At 38.9% G+C, this 10,868-nt stretch overlaps 1 protein-coding gene across 1 annotated transcript; it reads left to right on the top strand.

Moving 5' to 3' along the window:
* Positions 1-7,897: 7,897 nt before the first annotated feature.
* Positions 7,898-10,064, top strand: cga (glycoprotein hormones, alpha polypeptide). The gene is made up of 4 exons (XM_030391537.1): positions 7,898-8,037; positions 8,130-8,241; positions 8,353-8,537; positions 9,755-10,064. Exons 1-4 carry the CDS (start codon positions 8,035-8,037, stop codon positions 9,827-9,829), a joined length of 375 nt encoding a protein of 124 aa, XP_030247397.1. The 5' UTR covers positions 7,898-8,034; the 3' UTR covers positions 9,830-10,064.
* The last annotated feature ends 804 nt before the right edge of the window (positions 10,065-10,868 follow it).

Here is a 10,868-nt window from a genome sequence, read left to right as displayed (position 1 = left end):
CAGGAGGAGTGACAACAAGAAGTATACTTTAACCAATAAAGTAGTATGTAGAAAATATGTAACCAAATGAGCCACTTTTTACATTTGATGAGTTTAATGAAAAATAAAAGTATATTAGCTTCATATAGTATTTATTATATATACCTCAGGTTGTTGTGTACCCATGGAAAGTAAACCTGGTTAATCAGTTATGATGGCATTAGAACAATGATCTGTCCAAAAAAAATGGTCCAATATGGCTCAACTTGCCACAAGGTAGGGGTACAATGAGCCCAGGCGTGGGGTCAATTGAGCCATGTAGGCATAAGTAGTACTATCTGATATAAAAATGAGATCAAATCAAACAATTCTGTAATGTAAAACCATGTTTGTGTCCCCTTATTCAACGTTAACTAAACATTTTTCAGTAACTGTGATCGTTGTGTTCGCTACAGAAAGACGTGCTTTTGGTATCCGGATAACATGTGTCAGCAATTTTGCATTTATAACAACAACATGGTAACAATGCGTTTGTGGTTGTCAGTCCATTTGTATTTAAGTATAAGTGTAGTGTCTATATCCTCTGAACGATTTCTGACCACTCTTGGTGCGGCTCAGATTTAGGGGCTCTGTGTCTTATTTCACATTCTGCTTTTCAAGACTGCATGGAAATATGAGCAGTTTTTCCCATCTAGCTGTTCCACCAACTGTGATTGGTTCAGACAACTTCTTCATCACATCCTCTCTTGGAAAGCTTCCTTCAACCAATGATTTGACTGTGAAAGTTGGCCTGTTGTGCACCGGGCACACTCTGCCTCTCTTAATCTTGCCTCGAGCTCACCCACTTCCTCAAGTAACCCAATGTAGTGGGATACTTTAGGCTTACCACCAAATTTGAGCGCAGCAAAATAACCTACAGCAAGGGTTGTCACATCTTCATTGCTCGATTCTTTCGGACTTCCATCACCTGTGCAGTCATTCAGAACAACAGCAGTGTCTCTTCAATTCTTTGCTTTCTGCTTTTTTTCTTGCCTCCTTTCACAAATTGCTTCACAGTTAGCTTTTTCTGGAGACTTCTTTTGCAGTCTTTCGTTGGTGTGCTCTCTCTACGGCAATTTTCTCAGGAGTGTAAGTCAAGATTCTTGTTTTGAGCCTCTTACATCTTTTCTCTCCCCTTGCAGATGACACTTTTGGGAAAGGAATTATGTTCTCTGGTGACACACTTTCCGGTTCCTCATGGGCTGATCCCCCCCTCACTGTAGACATCTGATGAAGGCATTTCCTGGTCCATCCTTTCAAACTGTGGCTTAGCAGAGGTAGACTTAGTGCACTGTGAGGTAGATGGCACGGATGTCTGTCCGGATGACGGGGACTGTCTGTGACTGCAGAGGGCTCAAACTCATCGTCAGAGAATATGTCTGGATTAAAAGGACAGATACCTGTGGATCTGAAGCCAGACAGGGACAGGTCTCTGGTTGTCCATTGCTGCGTTGTAGAATCTTTTCATGGTCCCAGAGACAATGTTGTCCATGGGCTGGAGGCGATGAGATGTATGAGGTGGAAGGGTCAGCAATATAATTCCATTGTCCTAGATAATTTCTACAGCTTTGAGAGAGTGATGGGATTCATGATTGTCGAGAAGAAGCAAAGCAGGATGCTCTTTTGAGCAGTTAGTATGAATCAGTGTTATAAGCTGCCCTCTTTTAGAATTGCTCTCAGACATAGTTAGCTAATCTGAATCCTAACACTCCATCACTGATGCCAGATTGTTGAAGAATTCTCCAACATCAGCGGCTCTTGCCAGTGATGTAGCTGCTGGGGTTCAGCATGATAGATGCTGTCGCTTTTTGAAGAGCTCAAACCAATCAGGACCTATAGGTAAAAACCCATTAAAGAAATAATTTTACAAGACATGTAACCTTGGGTTGTATTATTGTTTAACATTAAAATTAATTAAAAGGAGAACTAACATGCTCTCTTTTACTCTGTCCAGTTTTCTGGAATATAAATTCCATTCTTGTTGACTCAAAGGCAAGGTCTCTGCATTTCAAGGCAGTTTGTCCATGAAACTGGTCTGCAAGTTTCTCGATATGGCTGGCAAGTTCCAACTCCATGTCATCATCAAACATTTAAAGATCTTTTGCTAGTGTGGCATAGCCTCACCTATTCTGGGAACTTCTCCTTCAGCTGTTTTATCAATAAATCTCTTCAGTGTCATTCTGTCGATGTTGTGGCTGTTTGCCACAGACCGAATGGACCTCCGCTCTGACACTTTGCAGCCTTGCTGCTCTCTTTAGATCATCCAAGGAAGCTGAAGCCCTTATTTGTCTTTCTTCGGTATCCTTGCCATTTTTAACTAACCCTAAAATATCAGAAATTAATACGTGACTACACAGATTACACCGTAGGTTTAACTGAATTAAACTTTTGGGGCTAAACTGAGCCACTGATCCAACTTGCCCCAGTGGCTCATTTTACCCTACAACCTCCATTTTGTCAAAACTGTTTCAAAAAGTAGCTCAGATTAACAATTATGCAAAGTTTATAACATTGTTATGTATCTTACACTGACATAAATTAACATGTAATAATGTCCACAACACATCTGTTTTGATTAACATACAAAACACATAACATTAAAGACATGGTTTTACTTTGAATGACAAAAATCAGACATGTGCTTGAATTCAACATTGCTACAGTTTCTTAATTGGCGGTCACATGATGACTTATCTAGATACAGGGGGTGGCTCATCTTACCCAGTAACTCATCTTACCCCGTAGCTCGTCTTACCCCATTCTCCTTTTATGACTTATTGTAAATTAACAGCATACTTAACATTACTTATTTGTTGTATACAGTTGGAACACCTGTTTCCCCCTAGATGAGGAAAAAGTGCAAAAAGATGCACAGTGAACAACCTTCCTAGCCCTGAAAACCCAGGCTTAAACCTGAAGGGGAAAAGACAACAGATTAGAATACACACTATGTGATGTTGTCCTTTTACTTTTACTCGTAATTTAATGTATTTGTTTATTTATGTTATCTATTTATTCCATTTCTTTATTTTACTTATTCTATTCATTTGTTCCTTTATTTCTGTTCTTCAATTATTTGTTTCTAATCATCAAGCTATAAATGCCATTTATATCATTCGTCACTGCAATTTACACTAATGTGTTTTATTCTACATCCTTCTGCTTTGTTTTGTCAAAGCACTTCGTTAACTGTTTTTTTTAAGTGCTTTATAAAGTGTATCATTGTTATTATTATTATAATTATTATTAATAATGTTATCATTATTATTATTCTGTTGTGGTCTTCATTAGTTTTTATTTATTAGGCAAAAAAAACTATTTCAATTTGTGTTTGAGAATTGAATTATTTATTTAAATGATGGTTTTGATTATTTGTGAATTTTATTCCAATATACTAAACATGTTTATGTTTGTGGAGAGGCCCTGCTGCACTATTGTATCATTTTACTATGAAAAATGTAGCCTTTTCATTTATAGCTTTTGGTGCGTATTGTTTGCCGTTGACGCTGCCATGTTACCCGGCCGTTTCGTGCCCTTTGTGACAGTTTAATAGAAGTTCTGACGCTCTTTTAATGTAACTTTTTGGGCGCCATTTTGTAATAGCTTGCATCGCGCCGTGTCACGTGACTAATGCAGCGCTGCAGAGACTGTCTTCCCTGCTCTCATGTGTCAGAGTCAGATAAGGTGGTTTCACTGTTTAGCAGCAGAGGTGGTGAAAAAAAGAAGCGCAGAAGGCAATTCATCTTGCACACCGTCTTCTGCATGTACGCGATGCTGTCAGAAATGTAATCATTTTAATGATGCATTTCTGTTCAGTCACCCATCTGTGCTTCTTCACTCTGCCCACCAGGTGTCACTGTTTTACCGTTTGCTACACTGGTTTTCATAGTTTCGAGTAGATGTGTTGTTATAATCCACTTTTTAAAATGTATTTATAGGTTTATTTTGATAACTCTTGTCAATGTATTTGTACATTGATTCAAATGTATGTATTTTGAGTGTAAATTAGATCAGACGATGCTGTTTGAGGGAGCAGAGGTGCAGAAAAGGAAGACCAGGGCAGTTAATGTGTGGTGTTGTCTTCTGCAGGAGCAAACACATGTTGGAAATCAGTCCCTGTGCCGTCTCCTTTATGCCCTACCTATATCTGTTATATATGTAACTTATATAATAAGACAATGTATTACACTTCTATCTAAAGAAGAAGGCAAAACAACTGGCACTTTTCATACATCTCTCTGCATACTGACACATGCCTGCTGCAGTTCATCCATTATTGTGTCTGCATTCACTTGAGTTTACAGTTTGCATACTGTGTTTTCAAGTTTATGTTTACGTCTGTGTGGACCATTCTCAAAAACACAGTTTAAAGTTTTGAGTTGTATTTTTTCCAGCCGCTTCAGATTGCCAATAGTTTCCATTTTATTTCTATGCCACAAATGTTTATTGTGCAGATCCATGATAATCAGGGAAATTGCCAGCAAAATACCCACAGCTTCCAGCCCATCATGCATGATGTTCGTTCACGGCACACTGCCTGTCGTCTTGCTCTGCTGTTTCAATGGACGTCAACAACAGACTATTTGTCATCATGGGTGCATTGCATGTTATATAAACAATGCCATCAACATTGTAAAGGGAAAAAACAGGCAAAATGTCTCTTTTTTCACAGTTCCTGTATTCACATTTAGACAAAACTCCGTCTGCAGAATCATAAAGGAAACCTAAATTTACTCTACAAGTTCAATTGAAGATGGTATTTAGATGAAAATTACAGGAAAAGGGAAACGTACATGCCAAATATTAATGGGAGGACAACGTTTCTGGACATTGTTCCAAAAGTCCAAAACATTTGTTTGAAGAACTTCACAAGTACAAAGTGTTTGATTGGTAATATTTGACATAATACGACATAATAGAGTAGAGTTTGAGAAGTGAACAAGGTCTATATTGACATCAAATTGCCTCTTTAACGCAGACTAAAAATAATATCTCTAATATCCATAGTGTCAACTATTAAGAGTGGTATGTGTTTGTTGTTGTCATTAATCTGACCATCTTAGATATGAATTCTTATGAAAACATTGTGGCTTTATGTTTGTCTGTCTTTGTTTCCAGTGACGCACAGTGACTACGTTAAGATGAAGACCGACGGAGCCACATTTTTAGCTCCACTGTGAACTTTTGAATGAGATAAGAGCTGCTATTGTTCCTGTATTACAGATCTCTCATGCCACCGTGTGGAGAGAGTGTCTGTGTATTCATCAACAGAAGCAAAAATAACCCTCCTCCTGAACAACTTCGCAAAACCTCTGCTCTCCACCTTCGGTCTTTTGTCTTGTACCGCTGACTAAGCACAAGAACAGAATGGTAGACATAAATGGAGAAACCTAGTACATCATAATAAACATAACTTATACATGATTAAAAGTGCATAAAACAACAATAGGTTATATACTGTGGTTATGTTGGGTGAGGCGGTTCAGAGCACCTTGGCTTTGAGCTGAGCAGAGCCTGACCTGCTGACCTCACCATGTCTCCTGTGCCTTCCCCTCAACAGCAACGGTGTCTACACCGGAACCCCTGAGGATATATCTGACCCATGGCTCACATCCTCATCCTCATCCAGCCAGAATCAAAGCGACTTACGAAAGGAGTCTGAGCGACCTGCAGAACACAAGATCGGGAGGCCGTGAAGCATCTAGAGAAGAGATTTCAGACATGGAGGGAGGCCAGCAAATAGCCAAGTCTGGTGTTACATGATATTTCCAGACAAATAAGCATGTTATGATTAAAAAGCTGTGATGTCTTCAGAGATGTGACGTTTCTCAGATGATATCATAGAATATATTTTTATGCTTAAAAATAAAAAAAGGGGATTTTGTTTGATGTCAGAAAATGACATATAGCCCAAACAAAAGCACAAATATGCACAACAACTGCTACCATTTATTATAGGATTGACGGTGTATTAATTATGGGAAGAAGACCTAAGAAACACCTTTTACACATCGCCATGATTTAAACATCACGTCAGCCTCACTTTTGTGATTTACGAGTCCCATGCCAAGGATTTATCACCAGCACAACCAAGGACACAGGACACGGGCGATTAAGTAAACAGACAAAATGAAATACAAAATGAATTCATATTCATCCTTGACATTTCAGATGTTGGAGGTGGACAGATGGATACTTGCTAACAGCTATCCGATATCTCTCCATTTATTCATAGCGTCCTCCATCCATCACATCCTCCAGCTCTGAAGGAGCCACTGGAGCCGCTGAAATGAGCCTATTGATCGAAAACAGTGTTAAACAACGGGTAAAAAGAATCCAACCATATTACATAATCATGTCATGTTTTCTTTAAGTTAGGCTAGTTTTATAATATCCATCATAAATGCATTTTTGATTGTGTAATTTCAAAGCCATCGAGAAATGGATTTATGTATATATATATGTACAATACCCAACTTTCTTTATTATGATTTCTTTATGATTAGCATGCAGATTTTTTTCCCCCATTAATTGATTGTTCAGTATTTTAAATAGTAGAAAATAGTAAGACAATCTTTTGTTCTCACCCACATACCGGCCACTTACTGTATTAAGATTTTTTTCCGTCAAGATCCATGCATTATTCCTGGAGAACTTCTTGGTAAAGTCTTTGTTCTTGAGTGTGACGTTGGAGGAAAATGGCCACCGTGTGAATGAGGTGTATGTGGTCTATTTTGGGCTGAGACCCATCCTCCATCCAAGTTTTGTGGAAATCTGCTCAGTAGTTTTTTGTGTAATCCCGCAGACAAACCAACCAACCAACCAACCAACCAACAAAAAGGGACATGAGTAAAAACATAACCTCCTTGATGAAGAAAATAAATAAATAAAACGTTGGCTTATTAACCAATCTATTGTGCCAGGGGTCTCTAAATGTAATCAATAACAAACAACTGAGAGTACTATAAATACAATCCTGCGTTTGTCATGGTTTTTTAACATTGTTGGAAACATGAGATAAGCACACAGCTCCATAACACAACTATAGTCATTTATAGACATTGTTTGATGCCTTTAATTGACTCTTTAAAATCAGAAACTTAAAGCCAGGTACAAAAACAAGAAAACATCCCACAGGGCGACGGTAGAAGACACTGGAAAAAAACACGGGTGAGTAACACAGGACGAACTGACAAAGACAGAATGAAGCACGCAGGCTTAAATACACACAAAACTAACAAAGGGATAAGGTGCAGGTGAAGTGAGGCAGGGAAGGGACAGGTGAGGGAAAGGAACAGAAAAACACTGGAGGGAGGGAATACAGAATCCTGGAGAAAGACCAGAAAACCCCTATGAAACACTCAGACAATGAAACAAACATGACAGGACCATGATAGATTTCAGTGTCATGGAAAACATCTTAAGGTCTTGAAATCTAAACGCTGAAGTACATTAAGAATTTTGAACATGTGTGATGCTAATCTTTGGGGGAGCGAGGACACAATTGAATCCAACAAACGTTTCAAAAGGTTTGTGACCGCTGCAGTGAAGAAATTGCTATTAAAAAAGTCACACTCTTTATTGTTCAAGAGCAGTCCAAGGCCACTTACAGCCTACAAATGTTCTTTCAGCAGTAAATACCCAAGAACAACACAAACTATTGACCCTTCCATTGCTGTGACATGACAAATGATAACAATCGCCCAGTTACTAAGTAACAAAAACCCATCAGGGATTAATTGCAGCATCCATAGTCAGGACGGAAGATGATTAAAGTATGTTTTGACTTTCCATGCAATTATCATTTTGTGCTTTCAAGGGATTATGAGAAAAGGTTGCGAAGTGGCCAGTGAGTCAGTGAGATCATTGATAAGGTTGGTAGGTTTCACTTAATCCGGGAAGTCGTCATGGACTGAGGGAGGCGGCGGGTGTAAATCGACCCTGAGCGACGCTGAATTCCTTGATAAAAGGCCACCCTTGCGCGGAGGCACAAAGAAGAGGGTGCCTTCTCTTAACATGGTAGTGCTCTGTTTCCGTCTGTGACTTACTCGTGTTTTGAGCCAACAGATTTTTTCGATTGATCACTTTCATTTTCTTCTCTGTATTTTTAGGTAACTGCTGGAATCACGATGGGCTCAGTGAAATCCGCTGGACTGTCTCTTCTTCTGCTGTCTTTTCTCCTTTATGTAGCTGATTCTTACCCCAACACTGACTTATCAAACAGTAAGATGTGTTGCCCTTAACCTCAAATGTGCTCTGGCACTGTATCACGAGCAGCCCCGTGATCGATAATTGTTTGATTTTGGTGATAAATCCTGCATTGTCTTTCTCCAGTGGGCTGTGAGGCGTGCACGCTGCGAAAGAACACTGTTTTCTCGAGGGATCGTCCGATCTACCAGTGCATGGGCTGCTGCTTCTCCAGAGCGTACCCAACGCCTCTCAAGGCCATGAAGACGATGACGATCCCGAAGAACATCACCTCGGAGGCTACGTGCTGCGTCGCAAAGCACGTCTACGAGGTACGGACGAAAGACACATTTGGCAAACCTTTCTTTAATGCTGGGAATTTACAATACACTGAAGGGGTCACGGTGAGGCTGAAATTAATCTTGGAGGGGTTGTCCCGATAACCTAAACATCCACGTTGCTGGTTTAAATCCATCCTGGCTCTCTTGTTGCATCGCCTTCTCCATCCCGTCCCATCTGTCACTACTGTTGCTCACGGTAACTGACAGATAAACCAGCAAAAAAAGATCTTTAAAACAAACGAACCAACAAAAAAAAAGAGAAGAATTTAGCCTTGAAGATTTCAGTTGACTGGCAGGAATTTACAGGCTCTGTGTCCAGTAATTATTTCCCAATATCTGCAGGCAAAATGCTCCAGTTTAGAAAGCAGTCAAGATAATCAGAAGTGAAAATGATATATATATTTTTTTATAGATCTTTAGTTTTAATTTTATGGTCAGATAAATTACCAGCTACCTGCTTCAGATGAATGGGGGGCAGTATTCCTCCTATTCTCAGTGTTTAGTTCAAAGCCTTTTTGACATTTATCTTATATATTTCCTTAGTGTCTATGCAAATTGGATTATTGCAAGTTGTTCAAATTATAAAGACCAAAATAAAAGCTAATACTTGTGTATTTATTTACCCATATATTCACCTTTGCTCAGTTGCATAGTTGCATTCCTCATCAGAGATAGTCTTTATAATACAAAATGCCCACAAAGAGAGAATGTCAGACTGAGAAAGACTGTAGTGTCGGACGATAAACACTTGATTTGATCAACTTAAAAATCTGCTGCAGCCTCATATTAACTCCAGAAGAACTTTTGAATACATTATGGTTCACAACAAGGCCTGTGGATTCTGTCCCTGATTACTTGAAAGTTCAATAGGAAGGAATCTTTTCATGTCGAGTTTTTAAATATATCATTTTGCACTATTTTCTCTCCGGATAAATAAAGTTATATCTCATCTTATGTACATTTAGCTGATAATACTTCAGTACGTTTACTTGTAATAATACATTTGCCACTGTGTGCTTGCAGTAAGTCTCACAATTTATGTTTAATCCTGTTTTCTGTTTAGTTCAGAAGTGTTGAAGTGCAGACACGCTGACACCTCAAAATGCTGCAAAGCATCTGACATTACATATTTGCTGCTGTAGACTGATGTGACTTTGTTAATGTTGACTCTGACTGACTGTCGTTCTACTCCTCTGCTCCTCTTTCAGACAGAGGTGGCCGGCATAAGGGTGAGGAACCACACAGACTGCCACTGCAGCACCTGCTACTATCATAAGATATGACAGATGGGAACCGGAGACAATTCTGCAGCACTCGGCTTGGCAACAGAACGTGTTTCTTTTAATATGCACGAGCTCTTCTCTGTTTTAAAATGCGTGTTCTTGTGTTGCCAGATAATATTTTTTTATTGTCTGTGTCTGTGTCTCTGTAATGTGTAATTAGCTGACATTTTTTTTGCATTGATAGATGTATAGGATTAACTGTAGATTGAAAAAGTAATTAAAATCTGCATCAATATGTTGTGTTGCCATGAATGTGTCTTCCACTGGGATTGTTGGTTATGTGTTGGGGGCATTTTTGTTTTTGGGTGTCGCTCAAAGTAAGTTTCTTTGGACAAACGTGTCTGCTTAATTAAAGGATAAATTCACCCAAAAATGAAAAAAAAAAATCTGTTTATCATCTGCTCACACCCACATCGGTGGAAAGTCGGTTGAAGTGTCTCGGTCAACAAAACCTTTCTAGCGCGTTGCAGCATTCTACAAAAACAACTGAGGGAGATGGAGACTTGTTTTAAAAAGCAAAAAACAAAAAGACATTACAAATGGCTTCATACAGCTCGCCCCGCACAATCTCCAGCTCCAGAACTGAGATTATATTTAAATTAAATGCTTATAAAATGCATATTAATTGCCCATTTTGAGTGATGTAAAGAAAAGTAGGTTAATGGCTTATTTATGGAAAGGAATAAGAAATATAAAGAAATAATATACAATATTAAACCTCCTAAAAGTCATCATCACTTCCTACAGTAAGATATCTCAGCCTCCCTCTTTTAAAGTTTTATCATACTCTTCATAATTTACAAAACATAACAGTTTTACCGCTCTTATAGAGGAACATGCTCAGGTACATGCTGCCTTTGAGGCCAAATGAATAATCAGCTGACGCCTGTCAGTGAACACCTGCCATACTTAAATGTCACAATCCCGTCTTGTGGAAATATAGCAGAGATAAGACCCCAAATTGGTTTGAAAGGAAGTACTTCACACCTTTGACGCGCGGTGCACTCACTTTGAGATGAGGTGCGTGCTTTTAACTCAG

Source organism: Sparus aurata, chromosome 16 (genome assembly GCF_900880675.1).
Source record: "Sparus aurata chromosome 16, fSpaAur1.1, whole genome shotgun sequence".
In the NCBI taxonomy this organism is placed as follows: Eukaryota; Metazoa; Chordata; class Actinopteri; order Spariformes; family Sparidae; genus Sparus; species Sparus aurata.
Note: the sequence above shows the minus strand (reverse complement) of the source record. Positions and strands in the feature narration are given on the sequence as shown.

Excerpts from the sequence above, each read along its gene's own strand:
- cga (XM_030391537.1), top strand. Across the intron at positions 8,242-8,352 it reads CAACACTGACTTATCAAACA|TGGGCTGTGAGGCGTGCACG; the intron begins GTAAGATGTGTT and ends GTCTTTCTCCAG. Across the intron at positions 8,538-9,754 it reads TCGCAAAGCACGTCTACGAG|ACAGAGGTGGCCGGCATAAG; the intron begins GTACGGACGAAA and ends CTCCTCTTTCAG.